The 26581-nt window shown below is 36.3% G+C and overlaps 1 protein-coding gene across 1 annotated transcript in view; it reads left to right on the top strand.

The window, feature by feature from the left end:
* The window catches only part of LOC145680859 (kielin/chordin-like protein), a 1295905-nt gene that overhangs the window by 1048142 nt on the left and 221182 nt on the right, over window positions 1-26581 (top strand). Inside the window, exons 17-18 of the mRNA XM_081751993.1 lie at window positions 9997-10114; window positions 12176-12348. Coding sequence (XP_081608119.1) covers window positions 9997-10114; window positions 12176-12348 — 291 coding nt within the window. The remainder of the gene's footprint in view (window positions 1-9996; window positions 10115-12175; window positions 12349-26581) is intronic.

Here is a 26581-nt window from a genome sequence, read left to right as displayed (position 1 = left end):
AATGGCCTGTATAATTTTTGGGCTAACCTCGTAACCTGCATCGCTTACAATGTGACCAAGGGCTAAAATTTTCCTTTCAACAAACTGGCACTTCTCTACTGACAACTTGAGACCATAATGTCTCAACCTTTTGAACACTGATTGCAGTACATCTACCATTTTCCCTTGTTCATCGGTATAAAGGAATACGTCGACCATATAATAGGATACGGACTCTGGATTTACATTGGCCAAGGTCATTGCCATTATCTTTGTGTAGATAGCGGGCGCTTGGAGATATCCCATAGGCAAAACACGATATGAATAGTCTCCTACGCCTGGTATGTTAAATGCAGTATACTCTCGAGACTCTTCAGAGATGGGAACTTGGTGATAAGCAGATTTGACATCTAAAATGCTAAAATATTTATGTCCTCCTATGCATGTTAATATCTGATGGATTGGAGGCAGCGCAATGCTATGTAATTTAACGCATTTATTTAAAAATCTACAGTCCAAAACTGCACGAATACCCCCTGATGGTTTCTGTATAAACAGCATAGGAGAATTATAAGCACTTGAACTTTCCTCTATAATGCCCTGTTTTAGCAAAATATTAATCTGTTCTTTTACTTTGTCCTTGAGTGCGATTGGAATGGGATACTGATGTCTCCTGAACGGTACTTTAGTCTCTAACTCGATATGATGCTGGAAATGCTTAACTTGACCTAATTCGTCCTCTTGCCATGCAAAAATGTCTGCGTAATTAAAACATAACTTCTCAATTTGCTCTTTAATCTCAGGTCTTGTTTCTTCTCCAAACTTTAATCGAGATTTGTCAAAGTTCTTTCTTGACCTTAAAATACCTTCTATATCCTCATTCGACAATCCTTCCTGCTTTAATTCTTCCTCATCTATGCATTCTTCTGCTTGTCCTAATGTTACATTTGCTCTTAACATAACAAATCTGTTAGATGGATTTACTATCTCAATTTTGTTATTCTGTGCCGATAAAAGTACACGCGGGATTAAGACATTATATTGGCGTTCTATACTCCTGTCTGGCTCTAACAAGTACTCCTTGTTATTCCATGAGTTGACTAAATTAACCTCTACTGTTGTTTTCGTCCTAGGTAACAATCGTACCTAGTGACCTAAAACCCATTTCGGTCTAATACTATATCTTAAGCCAATAGATGCGTTTTCCGATACAGTAACAGATTCCTGTTCTTCCCTCTTTCTAAACCGTGGTTTTCCATATCTCTGTAATGTTAATTTATTCTGTCCGTAATTTATTTGACAATTTTGACTTTGCAGAAAGTCATTTCCGATCAAAACTTCATACGGAAAATCTTTTACTACACGAAACTCCAAATGAAACGTTTGACCAGCCATCCTGAATCTTATAATAGCTATCTTGTTTACGACTAACACATTCTGTGTTATACCACGTATTCGTGTTGGTTTAGAAATTACTTTAGCGCTTGGTGGAACTAGCTTTTCATTCACAATTGATATCTGCGAACCTGTATCGATTAATGCCTTATGTTTTCGCCCATCGACTTCTATCGGTACATACAACATATTATTCTCGGTTACTGTAGAGGCTACAATTTCTCTAATCTTTGTTTTACTGCCTGTAAATGCGCCTCCGTCATTTACAGTATTACTTAGTTTAAATTATTTGTATTTGAAGCTTCATAATATGTTGTTCCGTTAATCTGATTTGGTACAACCGGTACATATTGCACTTGACCATTCATCTGCCCTTGATTTTGACACCATGATGGACCATTAGAATGACTACCACAACAACTCCCACGTTGTTGCCAATAATTTGTCCTTCTTCCACCACGATTACCACGCCAATTGTTATTCCTATATCCTCTTCTATTATTATAGTCATTATTGCCTCTATTCCTATTGAAATTACCATTATCACGGTTCCAACTTCTATTACCATTGTTCCTATAAAAGTTTCGTCCTTTATTTCTAAAATTCTTGTTTCCTCTAAAATTATTTCCGTTCTTTTGTTGTTTAGACTCCCTATCACGTCTATCCTCTTTATCATCCTGGTCTTGAAACTTCGCAACTAAAGTCAGCTGTAGCTTTTCTATCTTTTTCTCTAATTCACCTAATTGGGTGATACTCTGGGGCTCTTGTTTAATTTTCACTTCGTCCCTATTCCTAATTTCTCTCTTTAGTAATAACTTGTCTACTTCAATGTCACTGTCATCCTCTTCTACTTGTTCACGCATTTTCTTAAGTAGATCCTTCACCGTAACCTTTCCATTTTCTCTCTTAACACGTTTGTCTACTTTACATTTGTTTTTCTCTATTTTCTGGAGATCTTCAACAAACTTATCTATTGTGGAATACGAAATCGTCCCTACTTTCTCCATAAAATATGGCTGAAAGCCACCTACTAAGATTCCAATCTTTTTCTTATCATCCATGCTAGAGTCTAACCTTTCACATAGCACCAACATATCATAGACATAATAGATAATAGGTTCATCCTCGAGATGTAACCTTTCCCTAATGTTTTCTTCTATGTCCAAAGTAACATTAGTTCTCGTAAATTCATCAATAATATTCTTTTGTAGCTCTTTATAACCTATGTCACTGGTATTTCGTCTTTTTAAAAATACCTTAATCCATTGCCTACCGTTTTCCTTAAATACGCTTGGCAAAAGCTCTTTCCTTTTATATTCTGTCACGCCTGCCATTTGACACGCGTCGTCAAACTCATCGAAAAATCCTACGATGTCATTATCCGTTTTTAAATCAAATTTCGGGAGTTTATTCACGTCCGAATAAAACATCACACTGGTCGTCATTTTGTTTTGTTGCGAACTACTGTTTTCACTACTAGACTGTTTATTATTTACAACACTACTTTCAAACGGAAAGATAGACTCGAAATCCTCAGAGTATGACTTCGCTACTGGACTAGAAGGAAAATTCTCTACAGGACCTAATTTTAAACTTGGTTTAGCACCTTCTTGTTCTGTAACTTTAACTTGCTTCTTTCTACTTGAAGTTGCAATATTGAATATATTTCCGACTTGTACACCTCTACCTGCTTTTTGTGCTCTAGTTCGAATTGTATCGTCACTCATTTAATTACTATTTAATTCAATTCTTATTATTCATATAATACTTATATTTCGAGCATCTAAAATATTCGCTAGGGGGGTGGGTGGGATTTATTCTTATCGCTTAAACTATAATCATGTTTCATAAAATCTTACTTATAACTAAAACCTTACAATTAAACCTATATTGCTAATTTCGAGAAAATACTTGAGATATTCGTAACATTAGATTTCATCGTCAACAGGGTGGGACGGGTGGGTTTAGTAATCACTGATATAACATAATAACCTCGGGTGGTATTGTACTAGAATCTTTACAAAAATATGACACAGTGGTAGTTAGTGATAACAAGCTAGTTGCACCGGGACTCGAACCCTAAGCATACTCCACCATGACAACCCAGCTCACTTCGTGCCTAATTTGGGGATGCAAAATTGAATTGAGCTGAGCGCCTTCCACTCACCATCTAGAATGAGTGGGCAAGTTCTCATATTCATAGGCGAGAGGTTTATAAATTTAACACATGCCAATTGGGGATTGAGTTCTAATAATAAAACATTGATTTCAATGACTAGATAACAACTGTATTTCTTATTCAGTAAAATGTAATGAATGTAGATGTTGTGAATTTTAGTACGGATATTCGGAAACTTTGCCAGACGAGTATCGCTTATCGAGCATTGAGCAATTGAATCCTGAATAGGAGAAACACATACCTTTCAGTTCTCTTCCAGATGACGTTCGCTGATGACCTCGGTGTTGACGAGTTGAATCCAGTATCTCCACGTTGATACTTCTATGGACAGGCGTTGTTGCTTAGCATTGAGTCTGGTCTCACTCCCAATGCTCTAGATGAATCGTAGAACTTCTTTAATAAAATACTGGAGCTTCTCTAAACCTGAAGCTTCCATCCAGATCGCGATGACTTCTCTTTCAATAGAACTCACGGTTTTCTATCTGACTGACTGTCACTCTCCTGGTTCTCTATCTCTCACTTTCTGTCCAGAAGACCTCCTGTCTCTTGGTTTTGTTCAACTTCTCCGTTCTGGAATTCTCTGGCGTCGTCTGCTGTTCGGCACGTGTGGCCTCCTTTCACTTGGAAAAACAAATTCTTTCCTCGTGTCAAGACTCAAAAACTGCAACACTCGACACACTCCGACTTCCCGATTCTAGGCAATTTCCTCATATCCGTGAATGTGTGAAATGTTCACAAACAGATTACAATTACTTTTCATGATTTACAGAATGTCGTTTATGTAGGAGTTAACGCATTACATACATTGTCTTCCTGCATTCGCAGACTCTCCATTGTGCATTTTTGTTTACTGAATCTTGCTGACAATTAAATAATACATTCGCATCAGCTTGCGTTAATCTCGATTCTTAACAGTTGTTTACCTTCACCTCATTATTTTATAAAACCCGATATCCATAAAATAAATAAAATTGATCAATAAAAATAAAATTATTATACATGAAATTCTGATTAAATTCGGGTACTGCCACAATACATATATAGAGAGAGGCAATTTAGGATCTAACTACTGACCTGATCTGCTGAAATTGTCATTCACAATCCATTTCTTATCCCACGTCACGATACAATGCATCAAGGCTCTTTTCGTAATTTATTCCTTGAACTGAGGGACGAACACATTTCGAAGTATTGCTTGTATTGTTCAAGTTGATGTGGCACTATTGATCCGTGTTTATCAGCTTTCTTATTACTTCCAAATGGTTGAAAATGGCCTTTGAGGAAACGTTCTTCTTTGCAGCAAGCTGTTGCACTGTTTTACATTAATTCCTTTCTACATTGGCCCACAGAGCCTTGTTTTCACTTATGTTCATAGTCATCCCTGATCAACATTTCCACGACTAATGCAGTTACTACGGATCTTTATGAACCAATACTCAGCTGTCTGGATATGATGGCTCCAGGTTCAAATGCTGTGTTGATGTGTCATCACTACACTGTTTAAATGTTCCAATTCCCACTAATAAAATAATACAATCCGCACATAAGGTTTAACACAGTGTCAAGAGACAACCTCTGCATGCATAACAGAAATTTCACTACGTTTCGGGCAGACTCTCTGCTAGCTTTATCTGTAGTCTGCTCATTTTAGACGGATGCACGCGAATATGTCCAGCGGTGCTAATATTCGGGTTTATATAAAATGATATTTCATAGCAAGCAACCCCTAATATAAAATTTTCTTTTAAAACTATTAGTAGTTATTGACTTATAGGATGGCCCAGAGTAGATTTTCGTATTTTGGGAATAGTTTTTACGTTGGCAACATTTTACAATGCTATTTTGTTCTTACAATATACCATTTAGTAGATATGGATGAATGCTCAGGTGAGCAACGTGCATTTGCAGTAAAGCCAATTAAGAAAAACAATGACTGCTCAGAAGTTGTAAGACAAGAGTTTCGACGTCGTGTTTAACTTCGACATCATAAATAAGGTTTCGTCAGCTCACGCAATAAAGACTTGAAACAACAGGTTCAGTACTAAGCAAGAAATACCCAAGATGAAGCAAAACAGTCCGAACACCACAGGCTGTCGAAGTATTAGGACATCTTTCTTCCGGAGTCCTCGGCGATCTACACTACGATATAACTAACTAACTAACTAATTCTCTGGCCTATGGAACCCGCAGGTTCAGTGCCGCGTTCACAAAAGCTCTCCACTGACTTCTATCCTTAGCTAATTGCATCCAGTTTCTACTTTGTATTCCTATCTCTGCGAGATCCATCTTAATATTATCCTCCCATCTGCGCCTAGGTCTTCCTAATGGTCGTTTTCCTATGGGTCTTCCAGTCAAGACTTTGAAAGCGTTTCTACTTTCTTCCATTCTAGCTACATGACCTGCCCACCTAAGCCTCCTAGACTTGACGACCCTAACAATGTTGGGTAAACCGTATAAACTATGTAGTTCCTCGTTATGAAGTTTCCGCCATTCCCCATTCTCGTTCCTTTTGGGTCCGAATATTCTTCTCAGGATCCTGTTCTCAAATACTTTCAGTCTATGTTCTTCCCTCAGAGTAAGTGACCATGTTTCGCAACCATACAGAACAACAGGCATGATTATCGTTTTATATATTTTAAGCTTCAAATTCTCCGACAGAATTCGCGACGACAAGAGATTTTGAACCGAATAGTAACACGAATTCCCTGTTTTGAGTCGACATTTAATTTCTTGGTGAATATGATTTTCATCTGTTAATATTGATCCTAAATATTTGAAAGTATCCACTTTATCAAAAGTATTATTTAATATTTTAACGCCCCCACAATTTTCCGTATTACGGTCCCGACGCACTTCCATGTATTTAGTTTTCTCTGCATTTACTTCTAAACCCATGTCCCTGCAAGCATTTAATAAGATCTGTGCATTTATTTCTACTGTTCTCCTATCATCCCCTATTAAATTTACATCATCAGCATATGCCATCACCTGGTGAATACCGTTCAACTGTAGGCCCTGGTTGCTATCTTTGATTTTCCTTATAGCGTATTCCAGCACAAAGTTAAATAATAATGGCGACAACGCATCTCCTTGTTTCAGGCCATTTTGGACGTGAAAGCTCGTGGACAAAAATTTTCCTACCCAGACTTTACTTTGGGATTCACTTAAGCATATCTTAATTAATCCAATTAGCTTTCTCGGTATTCCAAGTTCTCTAAGAACGTTGTACAATGTTTCTCTCCTAACCGAGTCGTAAGCCTTTCTAAAATCAATAAATAGTTGATGTACCGGGATATTGTATTCCCACTTTTTTTCGAGTATTTGGCGAATGGTAAATATTTGGTCGATAGTTGATCGACTTCGTCTAAATCCGCACTGATAATCTCCAATAATTTCATCTGAGTATGGGGTCAGTCTTGCTAATAGAATATTTGAAAGGATTTTATAGGATGTTGACAGAAGAGAAATGCCTCGATAATTATTACAGTCAGTTTTGTCGCCTTTCTTGTGGATTGGAACAATGATTGATTCTTTCCACTCTTGTGGCAATTCTTCCTTGTTCCAGATAAGGAGAATGAGTTTGTGTATCTTGTTCCACAATTTTTCGCATCCAGCTAAAATTAACTCAGCCGGAAATTCATCTATACCCGGAGATTTGTGTTTCTTTAATTTCTTTATAGCGGCTTCTACTTCTATTCGATTGGGTTCTGGAATATACGGTTCTGCGGTGTGTATCTCCTTTTCTCCACGCGCATTAGTTTTTGGCTGCGTGTTCAGCAAATCGTCAAAGAAATCTTTCCATCTATTTAAGAGGCTATCCGTATCAGTGAGAACTGTTCCATCAGCTTTCTTTAATATATAAGCACGAGGTTGATAGCCTTTCTTAAATTCGGTGATCCCCTTGTACATGTCCCGAATATTTTTATTTTTACTATTATCTTCAAGTTCCTTAATTTTAGCTTTCAAAAAATCACGTTTCTTTGTTCTAAAAGTTCTGAAAGTTTCCCGCCTGATATCTGCGAAATTTTATGTAGTTATTTCATTCGGATTTTGTAGCCACCGTAATTTTGTCTGTTTTCTCTTCTCTGCTAGTTTAATGCATTCTTGGTCGAACCATGGTTTGTTCCTACGTATTTTCGCGTGTCCCAATTTTTCTATTGCTGAACTTTTAATGCTATCTCTAATTTCAATCCAAGTATCCTCAACACTAGTGCATTCCGAGTCTTCTAAAACCGAGAATCTACTCGAAACTTCAATCTGGTATTCCTTTCTTACATGGCTCTCTTCTAATTTCTTTAAATTAAATCTCTCCGTTTTCGGACATTGAATATTACCTTTATTGAACGATAATCTCTCCCGTATTATCGCTACTACCAGGTAGTGATCAGTGTCACAATCAGCCCCTCTAAACGACCGGACGTCAATTATGCTAGATTGTCTTCTTCTATCTACTAAAACGTGATCAATTTGATTATGCGTTTTTCCGTCTGGTGATGTCCAAGTGTATTTATGAACGTCGCGATGTGGGAATTTTGTACTCTTCACGATTAGGTTTTTGGATGTTGCAAAGTTCACGAGTCTAACACCGTTGTCATTACTTTCCTTATGCAAACTTTCGTTCCCTATAATCGGTTTGAAAATATCCTCTCGTCCTACCTTCGCATTGAAATCCCCTAATAGAATCTTCATATGGTATCGCGGGAGTTGGTCAAATATCCGTTCCACTTCTTCGTAAAAACTATCCTTTATATCGTCACCCTTATCTTCAGTTGGAGCATGTACATTTAAAACAATAATATCACACCGCCGTCCCTTGAGAGTAATGAAAGAAAGTCTGTCAGTAACAAATTCAACCCGTTTAATTGCTGGTAATATTCGTTTGTGAACGAAAAACCCTGTTCCTAACTGGTGATTTTTATTTCCTTCCCCGTAAAAGAACGTAAAATTTCCGGAATTCTCAGATCCATTTCCTTCCCACCTAACTTCCTGAACTCCTACTAGGTCCATCCTGTATTTCTCTAACTCACTCGTAACAGATTTTAACGCGCCTGCCCTATAAAGACTTCTAATATTCCATGTTCCAAATCTCATGTCCATTTTCTTTTGCCGAGGTCGTGCCAAGTTATCAGTCCTTGTCAGAGGCTTTTGTGAATGTTTCTGAACAAGTACCTTTTTTTAGAGGATGAGGGTGTTAGCCTTACCCAAACCCCCAAGCTGGAGGACCACTCCTAGTCGTCTGTCCGCGACTGCTTATTCAGTATATTCGCAGCTAACCTCTATATCTAGAGGCCTTCTCCTCGATACGCTATTTTACGCCTCGATACGCCTACACTACGATATGCTATTTTATTTGGTATATCACACCTTATGCAGTATGTTTACCTGATCATTCGTCCATGTCTACTAAATATCATTATTGCGGGAACAAAACAGTATCGTTACAATCTTTTCCGACGTAAAATTATTCGTACTTGAAATACACAAATCAAAATTTGTTACTCCATGCTACCCACGAAAATCTGTTACTCCACGAAACATATAATTGATATTTAATATGTTTAATTGATATAAATATTAAATATTTTGAAATTATACAAATTATTATTATTATTATTTGTACCAATACTATTGTGACTCAAGAGGTTATTAGAGGTTTTTAATCTAGATCTTTTATCACAAAGAAGAGAACAGCAAACAATTAAGATTTTTATAATTCATTCTAGAAAATAAATTGTACAGTGAGTACTTTGTAAATATTATCTCATACAGAGCACAAACTCAGAAAGTAAGAAAATAAATTTATTGTGCAAGAATGGTACAAAGAACTCTGTATTAAACACCTTACTACTGCGTTTAATAACAGAAGACAGGATTCTTAGAAATTAGGGTTGTGTTAGGTGTTTAGTACTTTCATAATGTTTTATCCGGTATAACAACAGTTAATACATGAATTTCTTTTATAAATATTTATATTTGTATTTTAGATATTATTAGACAATCTAATCATTAAGATTGGGGCAATTTTAATGTTTTACATTATTATATTTTACTTTATATGACTTAATTTTAAACTGTGAAATATTACAATTGTACTCTTATATGGTATTAACATCGGATTCTAAGTCTTCACTTGTATTATGTACAAAATATTTAATTACTTTGTATAGTGCTATACTTGACTAACGCTGTTATTAGCACTTTAAATACTTATTAATTTATTATTATTATTATTATTATTATTATTATTATTATTATTATTATTATTATTATTATTATTATTATTAATATTATTATTATTATTATATGAAACTGTGAATAAAATCTAGTATAATCCTAACTTATTTCTGTAGCTTCTTTTCTTTTTTGAAAGAATTGGGAGATTTTACAATTAGTAGTTTTTATATTATATTCTTACATCTAGCACATCTGATTTCTTTGTTTAGGAGCTTATCAAGACAGAAGTCTACATTCGATGGATATTCAGGCTGATATGAGTAACAGTGATCTGGATAGTTTGCGTCAGTATGAATCTGAAGGATTTAGTTGTCTTGGATATAATCAGTAAGTAGACTGATAACTATTTGTGAAAAAAAAGTAACTATTATTATGCAACTTTTATACTCAATGTTATAGCATCATCAACATCCTCATCATAAGTATTCTTGTATGACTAGCAGGCAGATACATTCTGCAAATTTTAGATAAGGCTATATGAAACATTGATCTACAGATTAAGGTGAAATCCAAACCACCGTAATAAGTTGATTTTTTTATTCTGTAACAACGAGAATTGAACCCTGGACGACATGCACCAAACCCGCACGCGCTAACCACTAGACCATTGGGGAGGTCTCCCTAACTAGTTTATTCTTCCCTTTGTAATAATCTTCAATGTTGCTTTCCTCTTCTCTACTATTCCGTCACTTTTTCAGTAGTTTCTCATTCCGTCTGGTAATTTTCTAAATACTCATATATCAAGGCTTCTAGTCTTTTCAGTTACTTGCGTAATATCCACGTTGCATCTTCGTGCAGTACAACATTCCACATTAAACATTTTATGAGCTCTTTTTCTTCTTTTGTTCACTATAAGATATGCTTTCCTTTTTCCTAAAGGGGGGGCGCGGTGGCTCAGTGGTAGAGCGTTCACCTCTGGTGCTTGGGGTCCCGGGTTCGATCCCAGCCCCCGCCAAGTGAACCTTGTGGTGGACAAACACCGTGCTCGTGGGTTTTCTCGGGGTACTCCCGTTTCCTCCCACTTTCTTCATTCCACCATTTCACTCATCTCTCATTATCACCGTCTCCTTTAGCCTAACCGGCATAACCGTGGGACGTAAAACTTACAGATTTCATTTCATTTTTTTTTTTTTCCTAAAGGCTTTGTTCTCCATTGAATCAACGATACATATATATACTATTGCGCTCAAACAGCTGAACAACTTTCCTCAAAAACCAAACAGCTGAAGAAAAGAACCATTCTTGAGTTCTTATGCCTTCGTAATTTATTGTCTTATAAATGAATTTGTATTGAATTTCGCGTGTCTTTTTGCCTACTCGATAACAACGACGCTTCTCAAGTAATTGTAACATTTTTTTGACAAACTTCATAGCTTGAATATATGTATTTGCCAAACTATAAGAAATTTCCATGGACATTGAATTTCTTCGTACTTGATTTTTCTACTTCTAAATCCAAATTTTGCTGTTGTGCTTGAAGTTTTAAACTTCTTTGTAGCTAACTGCATGCTTCCTTAATGCATTTAGAGAAAAGTTTAAAATGAAATTAAGTGAACTACAGGCAAGGAACAAGAACAAACTCAAAAAATACAAACTAACAAAGACATTTATAATTGTGACATCTCTAAACTTTTCTTCCAATCTTATTTTGAATATTTGGTCATCTGTTGGTTTAAATTGTAGTATTTTATCTGTCATCTTTTTAGTCAAAAAGAATCCAATGCTATACAGTCCTGTCTTTTCCTCTGAACCACTCTGAAATAATGTATAATTCAGTTCATGGATTTTTCCTATTCCTTGCTATCTTTTATTTTGTACTGCTGCAACACCAAATCTTTCCTGGTAATAGTAGTGTATGTATATTCCAAAAGTTGTAAGTACCATTTATCGATCCTTGTTCTTGTCCTTTTTGTCACCTATCTTCTCATCCTTCAGAGGCTCCTGTATTGGTTTTTGAGCCTTGTGAATCTTTTCTTATTTTCTAACATTTACAAAGTAGTGTTGTTAGCATTTGCTCAACTTCCAATCTGGAGGAACAAGAACACAAGCCGGGGTCCTCGTTCCTGTACTCTTGTAGATCTCTCTCCTAAACCGCAAAGTAGTTATGTTGGTTTTAGTTCGCCCCATCAATCCCGTACCCATCATGTCTGATGGACATTCTCCTATGCGCAATCTGACAAAGTCCCTGCTGAGAGTTCAGCAACTTCTCGAAGGTCTTTCGTATATCAAAAGAAATAAATTGATATAGTATTAAATGATTTTCCATTCCTTTATGCACAATTCATAGTTTGTATAGAGATCGTATTAAATATTCAGTGTGTGCTATTTCATGTTATTCAACAACCGTCTGTCACATTATTTAAAGTAGCTTTATTTACTTCTTTGCAGAGATCACAAAGTAGAAGATGATCTTTATTATCAGTGTGTTTCTACAGACATAAACAGTTGCAAAAAACTTGAAACGGATAGACGAAACAATGATATGGTGATTCACTTTAGTCCTGGTCATACTTGCTCAGAAGTAAACTGTGGAAAAGAAGTTTGTGGTTGCAATTTGGATGGTAAGTGTTGTGGAATATTATGTTAACTCCACTTTTTATTATTATCATTTTTTTATTTTAAGGATTAGGTATTGTAAGGGATTCTTCAATCATCAATCCAATGTGTAGTATCAGTTCAAGTTTGAAAATAAGAATTGTAACCTTAGCCAATAGGTGGCTACTAATGTAGATCCAAATGCAATTCCATATAATTATATTGTTAGAAGCAAAAACTGACCTGATTTCAAAATAAGGTATAAAGAGCTCTTGAAAAATTAAGGCGGCAATTTTTTTCTACATTAGAATTGCATAAAATCTAAGATGGGGTTAAAACTAGCTGCTGTTATTTTCTTTTTGCCTCAAAATAACCAAGGAAATTTTTTTTAAAAAAATGATCATAAACTTATTACTAACTATCTGGTTTGGTAATCTATTATCCTTAAAGCACACATTATCTATGCAAGTTTTATTGACAAATCTATTTATAATACAATCATCATTCTGCCAGTATTTGCAGGCCACTTGCCGCAACTGAGAAGCTTCCATGCTCCACGGTCTTCCCCAACAATATAATGCAATACAAAACATTCATGAAACATTTAAAATATGTATTTTCAATATAGTCTCTTTATAAGCATTCGAACAATCTAATGTCACTAGTACTTTATTCATCAAAATCCTCACGTAAGATTTCTTCAATTGAAAATTCCCACGTTTCATTCCAGAATAAATCTACGATAAACTGTACCAATATTTTGTCTTAAACGGTTTCTCGAGTCCTGATAGATAAGATGAAAGATTGCTCTAAATTCGGCGTGAATTCAGATAATTCAAATGTGTCAGTATAATTAGGTACAACGTGCTGTGGTAATCGTAGTTGGCTACAAGAATTTTACTGGCTGCATCTCTCCGTGTTTCACATGTGCGGCACCTGAGAGGCTATCCGATATATTTTATATTTAACACTCACTTCTTTAATTGAGAAAGATGTTAATCCAATTGTTAATAAAGAAGTTTGTTTATCAGTTGCTTCATTCGTTTATTTTGTATTAAACTTGAAGTAACATTTATTATTTGATACAATATAACACAAAATTCTGCTATATAAGCTTGAGAAATGTAGCTATTTAGGTAAATTAAAATATACTGTCCAAAATTGGAAACTTTCGAAGTGAATGCCACAAGGAACAGTCCTAGGACCAATTACATTTTAAATATTTTAAATATATGAGGAATGGTTGATTCTCCGTGAAGTAGCAAAGCAGGAGTTTGGTGAGAGGAGAGTGATTACAAAAGGAAGATTTCGTCCAAAGCTTTTCCCGGAGGGAGAGTTCCTAGCATTCTGCTACGTTCCCTCTTTGCACAGCCATACTTATTCTTTATATAATATAGGATGAAGGTCGGGTGTCGCCTGTGTATTAAACTTGAAATATATTTTATTTCATATTTTGGATACTACTGACACCGCATCCAACTGGATATTTTTTTAGTACAGCGTGGTCTGGAAGTAGGTGTACCCCTAATGGGTGTTTTCTGACAGTTTTAGGTTTTACCCACATTTGTTTGGTAACATTGCTTGGCATTGTCTGGCAACATTGCTATCCATATGATACAGCAGGATGAAGCACTAGCACACTTCGCAATTCACGTGCGCAATTACCTGAATCAGACGTTTCCTGCCCGCTGGATTGGAAAAGGTTGTGCATCTTCATCAGCTCTCTTTGCCTGGCCTCCAAGAAATCCCGATCTGACGACACCAGATAATGCTCTCTGGGGTTTCATAAAGCAACAAGTAAGAAACACTCGATATCACACAACGCAAGAATTACGAGCAGCTATGGAACACGCCTTCACCCTCGTGACCCCGGAGTATCTCTGCAAAACATCTGGAAGAACTTGGCGCAGAATTCAGCTGTGTTACGATATGGATGGTGATCATACCGATGTTTATGACCCTTAAGACTTCAAAGTAACTGTGTACAAACATTCTACCATAACTAGAACTATACTGTTGAAACTAAAGGATATGCCCAATCCCGGACCACCGTGTACATTCGTTAAGTTGCTTCATTTGTTTTGAACTGCATTCATTTGTTGTTTTTGAACCAGTTTTGCCTAGTTTCATGACTACGAAGAAGTGCAGTCAATAAAATGCTTGGTAGCTAACTTCGATTACCACTGTAGACTGCATCTAATTACTACCACATTTAAATTGTCTGAATTCACGACAAATAAAGATCCATTTTTCACAACACCTTCCACGAGTCGAGTAAAAGTTGAAGACAAAAGATTGGTACTGTTTATTGTAGATTTATTCTGAAACGAAACATTGGAGATTTTAATGGAAGAAACTTTAGTGAAACTAGTTTCACTGATTACAGCAAGATCTATCACACATTAAATAAACAGTTTCGAATAAAATTTACTTATTTTCCCCTTGAAATCAAACTCTGCAACCCTATCCCGGAGGGGGGGAGGCGGCAAGGGAGCTAATTTTATCACAGGTGTACTTTCCCCTCTAAAACATTCACTTTTTATTTGAAATAGTTTTTCGTTCGATACTTATGTTTCCATATATTTTGCTCACTCACGTTAAACAAGTCACCTGACACTCTCTCTCTCTCTCTCTCTCTCTCTCTCTCTCTCTCTCTCTTCTATACTATATATATTGTATAGAAGAGAATAGTAAAACATGATTACATTTTTAAAAAATGGGAGCTTTCGCTAAAGTATTTCATCAAATTACAGGGAGGAAAAATTAGAGAAAAAGAGAAAAATTCAAGAGTAGAGAAAAATCTCAGAAACGTCCAGATGAGCATCATGTTGGAAATTGTGGTCGCGTGATAATGTTTCGAAGCTGTAAGTAGATGAAGTTTAATGGAGGAAGATAAAACTAATATAGGAGTGTAGATAAGCAGGAGTGCGGAGAAGTGAGAGAATGAAGAGAAAAAACTAGCGTGATATAAAGAAAAAAAATGAAATATGAAAATTAATATAAAAAATATATAAATAAAAGAAAATAAATTAATAATTTGATTCTATTATGCAATTCCTGAATACTACTTGCGCTTTTGAACTTTCGACTCTCCCCTAGAGTTTTGATCACGGGGAATAAAACAGGAGAAAGAAAAATAAAAACATTAGGAGAAAAACATAAAAGAACAGACTTAGAAAGATAGAGCAATGCTGGAAACATTTTAAAACCCACATTACTCGTCAAATGATAGAGATGGGGGTGCAATATGGCGAGTTAATTTGTTTATTAATGGAAAGTTGCCAGTTCATGTTGGTACCTTTTATTGTTAACCCAATGCTGTACACATTTTGTAATTACTGCTTTCCATTCATCACTTAACCAGCCCTATCTAAATTTAACTTCTTTTTATTAATGGATAAATATAGTTTCAAACACGAGTCTTATGATTTCATTTTTAACATCCAATAGAATTTTAGAATCTGCTATCCTGCGTTGAGTTTCCTTTACCTGTTTCGACAAACCCGACACCGGGCTTTCTGCTTTAGCATCCTAATGTGTTCCTTAATATGCACTTCAGGTTCGTTTTAGCCTTGTCTATGTAACTTTCGTTCGAACTGGATTTTATTTCATAGATATCCGATTTCTCACTAGGATCTGTGTAATAACTCTTTATTTGGTTATTATTATTATTATTATTATTATTATTATTATTAATAATAATAATAATAATAATAATAATAATAATAATAATAATAATAATAATAATAATAATAATAATAATAATAATAATAATAATAATAATAATAATAGATTGGCAAGAATAATGCATGGGAAACTCTCCCTCAGAAAGAGATGGAACACACTTATATTAACATCCTGCCCTCGAACTGCCAACCAGATCTTAGCTAATCTTAGGGGCAAAGTAGGAAGAAAACAATAGGAAAACTAAAAGTCCAAATATGAGAAATATGAAATTTTTGTAGGTTACTTTCCAAAAAATGAACTTTATGTGTGTGTGTTTGTTTCATCTTACGTTTATGCCACGTATTCATTAACATTTCTAAAACATATCGGGCATAGATAGACACCATTATCTGTACTATTATGGAAAAGTAGAAGTAACAGATTCATCATTGCCCAGACCATACTCCTTCAGGTAGAAACGTGAAATGTGTATCCCAAGAGAGGGAGTAAAAGAGGCTGAATTTTTTGCCAAGAAACGTTAGTATTTCACGAATCCCAGAAATTAGGATGGTGAAGTTCAGTTTATAAACTTCTCACTAAAAATAACTGAACCAGGCTTTTCTCCAGAACATTTTCTCCAGGAGACAAAAACAAGGGACTAGTGGACTGCATTGTGATATTATTTACTAAGGGATGTGCCCTATACACGGATGACATATAATAACAATTTTTAGAAGAGCAGGTCGGCCTACTTCGCTGTCAAAACCCCCTGCCTCCTTTCTCCTCAAAGTATACCTGCAAAATACACTGCTACTGAATACGTGATTAAACATTTTTTGTAAATTCTGCACCTAAATAGGGAAAAGGGGCAATTTCTTTAAGATTAAAATTTACCAATATTTATTCAAGAAAGGTCCAATGTAAGGATTCCCGTAAGTTGAAGGTGTGAAATTGTAAGTTTACCGAAGTTCGAACCTGCACTTCGGTTCTGAGCGCACCTCGGAACGCACAAGTTTATACCTAGGACGTGAATGTACTGAGTGATTCAACCAGTAGTACAGATTCTCTCATAGGTGAACCCGAAGTGGATATTTAAGCTTTGTCTGTAGACGCTCCGACGCCCCTCCTATAGGTACACCTTGTCTCAAAAAGGTTGAGCGCATTCTTTATTGGTGTTTTGAGGCAAAAATTTTCTAAGTCCAGCTTCGGGTATCTTCGGGAAAAAGTAAGCCAGGTTCGAACCTCCAAGCCAGCCTTTGCAATCGGGAAAAAGTTTGCAGATTTGTTTTTCTTCTTTTAAATATAATAAGACTTGTTACCAAGTGTTTAAAAAAGCAACATTGATTGAAATACTTAATGATACAATATTTCGAAACCTTTTTTTTTTTAATGTCAGCACATGCTTGTTTGTCATTTAGCTCTCCATACGTAATGGAACATTTAAATACGTTAAAGAATCTTTCCATATGTAAAAGAATGCTCAAAGTTAAGAAATAGAACATAATTATCGTCTGAGTACTAAAATAAAGTCAAAGTAGAACAGAAACAGCGTTTGTAATGGATATGAATGTCATAATTATCTTGAGATCCGTTATACATCGCTAGAAGCATAGTTCTAGAAGTCCTTGTGTTAGCTCATTGGTAAGCTGTCGGATTTTAAATCTTAAGGTTGAGAGTTCGAATCCCGTCTAGGTTAGTCCTTTTTTTAAAATTATATTTTCCGCAATGCATGAAAAAATATATAAAATAATTACATTAGAATACATAAGTTGTGTATATATAACATAATCATTGCAGAACATAGTAATTATTATGTTTAAAATATAACATCTGAGGTAATTTTCACAGTAGGTCGGTATTATATATGAAGATGTAAATACAACTTAAGAAACTCGTTCAATAGCAATAAATAAGTTATGTAGTGTATTTATTTGCATCTATTTGTCATACAGATGTAACTTCTCATTATTCTCATTACAGCATGTCATTTACATTCGTGAAATACAATATATTCCTACGGATATAGAAAGTGTATAAACAGAGTATCCAAAGTCGTATCCTGCTTCAAGACACATAACTTTTCCCGATCCCCTTAACGTCACGGGAAGAAACACAAACTCTCTTTAGAACGGAATGTCGAATACGTTGAATATGCTTTTGTATATTCATCTCTCTCTCTCTCTCTCTTTCGCTTTGTTTATGTGTGTGTGTGTGTGTGTTGCGGAATATCCCAAGTTGAATACAACATTTGCCAAGTATATGAGCATCATTGTCATCGAATACCAGAAATTGAAAGTCGTGTTTCTTCAGGTTGGGTTTGCGTGTTCATGTTAGCTCACTGGTAGAGTACGGACTTGCCAATAAAGAGGTCTTGAGTTCAAAGCCTACAGCTAATTATCATTCTTTTGTTAGTAGGATTGCACAGAAATCGGATACAAGGAGTGGTTTACTTCTAGAAATATTTTCAGAAGCGTTTAGGTAGCCCTGAAAAGGGCTGTTTTCGGGAGTTAAGGCGGGGACATTAATATTGTGTCCAAGACCCTTCTGAATTTATTACACGCTCCATTCTTCTGGGCATGGAATCTATTACATGGGTGACAAATCTATCTCCTTCCCCTACCTCCAGCCATGCTTCGGAAACAAGATGCCACAGGTCATCCTGAGTTCTTGGTGGATCTGCCTCAGGCCAACTTTCCCTTAGAGTACGCTTCACTTCTGCCCACATATTTTCCATGAGATTGAGGTCTGCTCCACGAGCGGCCAGTCGATTAAATCAATCTCAGGGTGCCCTGCGAACCATTCCCGAATCACACGGGAAGTATGTATTGGCGACTGGTATTGCTGGAACTGAATTACACCATCAGGCTGAAATACTCGTACAGATAGCACCATGATATTACTGATAATGTCTAAGTACTGAGCATTGTCCAGATGTCCTTCAATTCTATGAAGCTGTCCTGCTCCGCGACTGGAAATCCAACCCCAACATAAAATAGATACATGGCCACTGCGATTGCAAGCAGCCACATATCCATGGTCATATCGGGTGCCTCTCGGACGATACACAAAACGGCGTCCCTCCTTTGATGTTGTGAATATGGATTCATCTGAGAAAACTACGTTTTCCCAATTGAGACCCACATTCGCCTGTGCAAACGCGAGACGGTAAATTTTGTGGTCGTCTGAGAGTTTTTCCTTCACGGCAGCAACACGGCCACGTAACCCAGCATGACGAAGCCTTCGCAGAGCTGTATGCTTTCTACCAGGAAAGAGAGAAACTTCCCTTAGCTGTCTAGACGTCCTTGGTGGGTCTAACCTGGCTTCGTTTCCTAATCTCGCATCTTGGGCTTCGGTTGACACATGCGGACGACCAGGAGATCGTAAATTATCAGTCTGACCTGTAGCACCATATTTCCGAATCCATCGCCTTCCTGTAGAGGCCGGGACACCTACTCGCCTGCTAGCTGCAGTTGCAGAATAACCTTCCAACTCCCATAAAGTAATTACTGCTGTACGTCTATCCATAGTTACCAATGTTCTGAGCTGTGAGAAGGAAGCAATAGGTAGGTAAAAGCTAGTACCTGACGTGTGATTGGTTACTTGCACGACACGCCTATTGTGGGGAACAGCGTTGCCAGATCTAGCATAATGATGCTAGATCTAGCATAATTTGCATGTCTCTAGCATCTAGCATCTTGCTTTTAGCATCCTGCCCAAATCTAGCACAATTTCAGCAAGTTTATCAGAAAGCCTTAAAACCTGGAGATGAGAAAGAAGTTGGTCGTGGGAAGAAAAAGAACGGCAGAAATGTATCCTCTTCCATTGATTCATACAGTCGGTAAACCATACAGGCAGTCTTATTTTCCGAAGTAAGTTCGAAACGTCTTTGGGATTTTTTGTGGCTCCACCCAGGGTTTTCTAATCCTTTAACTCCGAGGCATGGGCGGAGCTATGGGGGCCATTCTCCCCCCAACTTTTTGACAACTTCACCATCTTTATTTCTGACTTCATGATCATATTTATTCCTGAAATGACAGCTCCGAGACCGACCAAAAATCTGCCGCCCCCCCCCCAGCAGACGATTCCCAACTCCCCTTATGCTGCGAAGTAATTTTCTTTCAAAATATGTAAACAAAAACTTTGCATTCATTTATACGATATATACGCCATTGAGTCTGGCAACGACTGCATTAATTTAGCTGAGTTAAAATTTTGGTGCGTGAAGTATTGCATTCTTGCTCTCTGTGTATTTTAAGTTACGTTATCGTATCTCAACTTCGTTTTTTTAAACTCCTGAATTAGTAATTATGAGGATCTAGCATAATTTGACCGAATCTAGCATAAGTTCGATCAGGTTTTGGAATAATTCCGAGCTGTGAGTCTGGCAACGCTGGTGGGGAACGACTTGGTCAACGACCCGCGAAAGAAATCTGAAAATGGTGTGCCGTAATAATAATATCAAAAACAGTTTTTATAAAGGAATATTAATACATACGAAAAGCTGTTTAAAGAATGAATTGTTATACTGACTTTACACGTATAAAAACATATACCATATACCAAACAGATTGAGCGATATGATGATAGCTGTTTTGAGACAAACTCTTTCGAAGTCCAACTTCGGGTATCTTCGGAAAACAGTAAACTAAAGCTGCTGGTTCGAACCTCCAAAGCCAACCTTAGTAATCGGGAAACGATGTACAGATATGTTTTTCCTTCTGTTAAATATAATAAGACATGTTGAAATGGTATTAAGTGTAGAAAAAAGTAACATTGAAATACTTAATGATACAATATTTCGAGACTATGTATTCACACTCTCGTTTCGTCATTGTGATTTCCATACGGAAAAGAGCATTTACGTATGAGCTCAGTTATATTTCAGAAGCAGCTTCCGAAAAGCGGTCAAGTTAGCTCAGTGGTACACCACCGAGCGTTTAAATCGTGAGTTCGATACCCGTTCAGGTGAAATTCTTTTATGATATTCTACTTTCCTCAATGCATGAAAATTATGTAAAATAGTTACATTACAATTCATCAGTTGTATATATCAGTTGAATATATATATTCATATCATCAGTTGTATATATCAGTTGAATATATATATTCATATCATTTCACGACATAAGTAATTCTTATCTTTAAAATATAACATCTGAGGTATTGACAGAACGTCGGTGTGTTATGTGTGAATATTGAATACAAATTTAAAAAATCGTGTAATAGCAATAAATAAGTTATGTAATGTATTTATTTGCAGCTACTTTCATCGCAGATAACTTCTCAATATTCGCATTACAGCATTTAGGTAGAGCATATCGAAAATCGGATCGTGGTCCAAGACAAAAAACTAGCTAGCCCCAAACTGTCACGTAAGAAATTCGCGAATCGCAAAAGTAAAGTGAAGAGATTGAGAGCGGTAATTCCTTAATCGCTCTCTCTCAACTCTCTCTTATCTGCATTTATACACATAAAAGTGTATGTATGTATGTTCCAACATAACTCATGTATGCCTAGGGCAGGGTTTCTCAACCTGGGAGTCGCGGCCCCTAGGGGATCGCGAAGATAGGCGGAAGAGATAAATATAGTTAGAATCTAATACCAGAAATTATTTTTAAATATTATTTTTAATTTTGTTCTGATAGGCATACTTTTGTTTTTTATACACACTGTAAAGAACAATAAAAAATAAGTCTACTGAACATTTTCAAAGGGTGTAGAATTCGTGTTACTATTCGGTTCAAAGTCTTGTCGTCGCGAATTCTGTCGAGAAATTTGAAGCTTAAAATATACAAAACGATAATCATGCCTGTTGTTCTGTATGGTTGCGAAACATGGTCGCTTACTTTGAGGGAAGAACATAGACTGAAAGTATTTGAGAACAAGATCCTTAGACGAATATTCGGACCCAAGAGGAACGGGAATGGGGAATGGCGGAAACTTCATAACGAGGAACTACATAATTTATACGGTTTACCCAACATTGTTAGGGTCGTCAAGTCTAGAAGGCTTAGGTGGGCAGGTCATGTAGCTAGAATGGAAGAAAGTAGAAACGCTTTCAAAATCTTGACTGGAAGACCAATCGGAAAACGACCATTAGGAAGACCTAGGCGCAGATGGGAGGACAATATTAAGATGGATTTCGCTGAGATACGAATACAAAGTAGAAACTGGATCCAATTGGCTAAGGATAGAAGTCAGTGTAGAGCTTTTGTGAACGCGGCATTGAACCTCCGGGTTCCATAGGCCATAGAGTTAGTTAGTTAGTAGAGTTGTTTAAAAATGAATTTAAATCAAAGAGGTATGATATAAAACTAATGAGAACTGTATATAGAAATACTAGAAAAATACACATGTAACAAAACCTGCACATTGAAATACAATTAAAATTAAAACCTAATGAGACACCTAAGCATGGTGTAATTTCACTAGTTCAGCAATGTCCGGTTCAATCTTCATGACGAACATTATCAAGCCATTTTCAACTGATAAGCGATTTCTTATCTTTGTTTTAATGTTTACCATAAAAAACACACTTTCGATAAGGACGATATAGCAAATGGAATTATTACTTTTAAAGCAGGAATCCCCAGACCAGGATATTCTTCTCTCCTCATCAGGCAGAACTTGTCCAAGTCTTCGTTACAAAAAACCAGTTGCAAAGACTTGTCGCATGATCATTCTATTATTTGGTCAAGAAGTTGTGGGCTTAGATCGGATACGTTAATGGCCTCTTCAATGAAGGAGTTTAACATCCATCTTGAACCAGCACCTTCGTCGTTGGGAATATAGATATTACAGTTATTGAATCCACTGTCAGTGCCGGGCGCCGAAAAAAGGGGCCACACATTTCGGAGGAAGTGTGTTACTCATGTTAGGAAAGTGCATGTGCACATGTGTAAAATAGAAGGAAAAACGTAATAAAATGTGCTCAAAATTAAGGAAAGGTAGGGTTTATTTTGAAAATGTTATTGAGCTTCGTGCCAACCATGGTGGCGCTTCGTAGCTAGTCTGTCGACGTCACTCATATATACGGTGACATCGTACTATACTCTCGCCCCGGGCAATGATTTTCCATGGCACTGTTCACTATAAACAAAAAAATGGATTCTACTATTATAGAAATAGGTATGTTAAAAATCCCACACAAGCTTATTATAAAACAAATTATAAAAGGGTCGCTGGCAAGAGCGTGTGATAAAAGGGAATCGTGATAGGAATTAGATTGAGAACCACTGGCCTAGAGTAATTTTAACCACATTTCTTATAGTTTCGAAAAGAGTGCTGTCGGGTTACCTATGGTGAATGGGAGGGGGATACATATAAAAGATTGGTAGAAAATGATCGATATTAGATTCATAGTTTTCGGGGTCGCTTAGATAAATAGTGAGACTTTCAATTTCGCTTAACTCCGATTAAGCTCTCATTAGTAGGGATGGGCACGAACGACTTTTCTTTGAAACTCGACTCGACTCGAAACAGACATCTTTGAGGTCTACTCTTGGACTCGGCGCGAAAAATATCTTCCAACTCGACTCGGATTAGAGTCAAGTCGAACGAAAACGAGCAAAATCCTGTGTGTAGTCCTACCTGGACAATACATAGACAATAATTATTCTATCATCAATTATACTACTATTACTACAAATAATAATAATAATAATAATAATAATAATAATAATAATAATAATTATTATTATTATTATTATTATTATTATTATTATTATTATTATTATTATTATTATTATTATTATTATTATTATTATTATTATTATTATTATTATTATGACAACACCGTGTACAAACATGAACAATAGATGGTTAGTAAAGGAATACTAAAAGCTAGTTGACTGCCGACGTCGGTAGTCATGAACTCTACAAGGCAAAGACATCGTTCATTACTCTAAGCTCTAAGCGTCGGTGGACTACAGATGGTCAACTATTGACCTCTCGCCAGAAATTGGTGGCCCCGCAGCGACGATCCGTGGTGGCCCAAGTTCCATTTTGAAAACTTTACTACCAGCAGCAGAGACGCGATGAAACGCCAACGAACCACAAAATTACTCTCCCAAAATATGTCAAAATGCCTATATGTGTGATTTGTTTATATTTAGCTGAATCAAAAAACACAAAACAAATACCCGGGTTGGACGCAAACTATCAATATTACGATTACTAGGCACGTGTTCTTCTGACTTCCCCACGGAAACGATCATAAAAAGCTTGGTTGTTGAAGGATAAATCATTGACGTCTTAATTTAGCCAATCAGACAAACCCCTACATCTCGAGTTCTAGAAGGTGATACCGTGAACCGTTTCAGATTTATTGCTTCCTGGTGGAGTACTATCCATGAGCAAAATTTGAGCATAATAGCCGACATGCATCTTCGGTGCCTCTTATCTTTAGTACAATTTTAACCAGAGATGGTGTGGGTCAATGAAAATTTGATCCACGACCCACCATGACCCACTATCACCCACCACCCAAATGCCCCATTGGCCCACTCTGATCCATCAACCATCGTGATCCACTCTTACCCACCACCAACTATGAACCACTCTGAACCATTGTGACCAACTCCGACCCACCAAAACCCATCGACATCAACTCTGACCGATGGCCCACGTCCTCCTCTCCATTGGCTAAAGAGGTTACACTTGTAATAAAACAAGACTGTGAAATTATCACTTATCGGAGTTTGAATTTCTACCGTTAATGGCTCAAGCACCTCTCTGTTACAATACTGGTGGGTCTGACCTTTACGATATATAATGGCAAAGTGTTTCTCATCTTCCAAATTAAAATGAATTTAAATTTATCATATATAATTTTTTCTTTGTTGCCTTACAAACACATTTCAGTAGAAAATAGGGTGAAATTTGAAAGTTTCAAATCAAGGAAAAGTAGACCAACGTAAAAAAAAAAAAAACAGAGAGAGAGAGAGAGAGAGAGAGAGAAACTAATTTTCTATATAATTAAGCATGCCGTACTAATTGAAAATGCCCATGTAATTAAGTTTAGAATACAAATTTTATGGCCATTTTTCTCTAACTTTATGGCTTGATTGCCTTATGCTCGGAACGCTCCATATATTAAACACCAGCTTCAGCAATTATAAATAGAAAGCAGTGGGTATAAAATTCAAAAAGAACTTTAATTTGCATTACCCAATTTGTTTCTCAACTAATATCAATCGTTTTCGATTATTTTTACAAACCAACCCACTACCAATTTCCAATATATAGAAAATGCACCCCCGTCCCCCCCGCTCATAAAAGATAATTTTAAAAAATGCCAGGACATATTCTCTTTATTTTTAATAAAGAGTTATATGCTGAATTTCAGCTCTCAGTTGAACGGCTTGTGAGATACTCAATTTTTCGCTCATGTGGTTCGGATTCCACGTTAATCAGTAGGTCCACGTCTCATATAGCCTCGCTGCTGAAAGGGACGCTAAACTAAACTCAACTCAACTCAATTTTTCGCAAAAATTCGGACTTCTACTCCCCCTAAGGATATGTATTATAATGAAAGTGACACGCGTATGATAACTTCCCAGTTGGGATTGGAGCCTGATTATATACCAAACGTCAATTTATTTGACTTTGCAATTTGACCGTGATGATTACGCAGACATAGTTACTTTCAATTTTTTATGATACATATCCTTATTTCATATGTTACAGATGATTCAAAGATACTTTTTCAAACAGTTAGCTCCTCTAGAATCTCACAGGCTGCATCCCAAAATCCAACTCCTACTATCCTATGACAATCCAAAAGTGACTGAACTGTTTTTATTAGGAACAAATGACAAAAGAAAAATGGAGATCTTGAAAGTAAAATGTAGAAAAGCTCGGTGCCCCCAATAACTACATATTTCTCCGCCCCTTCATCCCGAACTTAAAAATAAAACTTAATTCGAATATGGTTAATTAGTGAATTTATTACAGTTAAATTCCACTCACTACATGCTACAGCTACAACTATGTAACAAAAAATAACAACTGTGAAACATGTTCTGAATTACTATTAGATTTCTTATGCTATTATTAAACATATTAGAATAGTAAAAGAGGATTGTTCGTGAAATAGTATATTTGCTCTTGATTTATAACTTTTTCATACGGAAAAAAATAAAATATTATTCAAGTTTTAAACTTTGCACTCTGCAAATATGTTGCCCTCTAGGCAATGGGACTAATGTGAAATGTGGACTATTGTGGACTAATGGGAAATGCTGCACTGTTAGCGGCGCTGAAAACTTACGATTCGATTCTAATATCGAATGATTTCGATATCTTTATGTCGCTACGTAACCACCCTGGGTGCTAATGGGAGCTTAGTTGGACTTGAATTGAAAGTAGAACCATTCACCTAAGCGACCACGAAACTATGGATTCGATACTAATATCGACCCGTTTCTAGCATTTTTGATATGTATCCCGACAGTACTCTTTTTCCAGACTGTAAGAAATATAGTTAAAATTGCTCTAGATATATCAGAATTATGTTGAAATACACACATAAATCCACTTTTATATTCTGTATAAATAGAGAGTGAGCGAGCGAGCGAGCGAGAGAGGGCGACT

This window comes from Thermobia domestica, chromosome 3, assembly GCF_964235325.1.
Source record: "Thermobia domestica chromosome 3, izTheDome1.hap1.1, whole genome shotgun sequence".
In the NCBI taxonomy this organism is placed as follows: Eukaryota; Metazoa; Arthropoda; class Insecta; order Zygentoma; family Lepismatidae; genus Thermobia; species Thermobia domestica.
The sequence above is the reverse complement of the archived record's forward strand: the minus strand, read 5'-3'. Positions and strand labels throughout refer to the sequence as shown.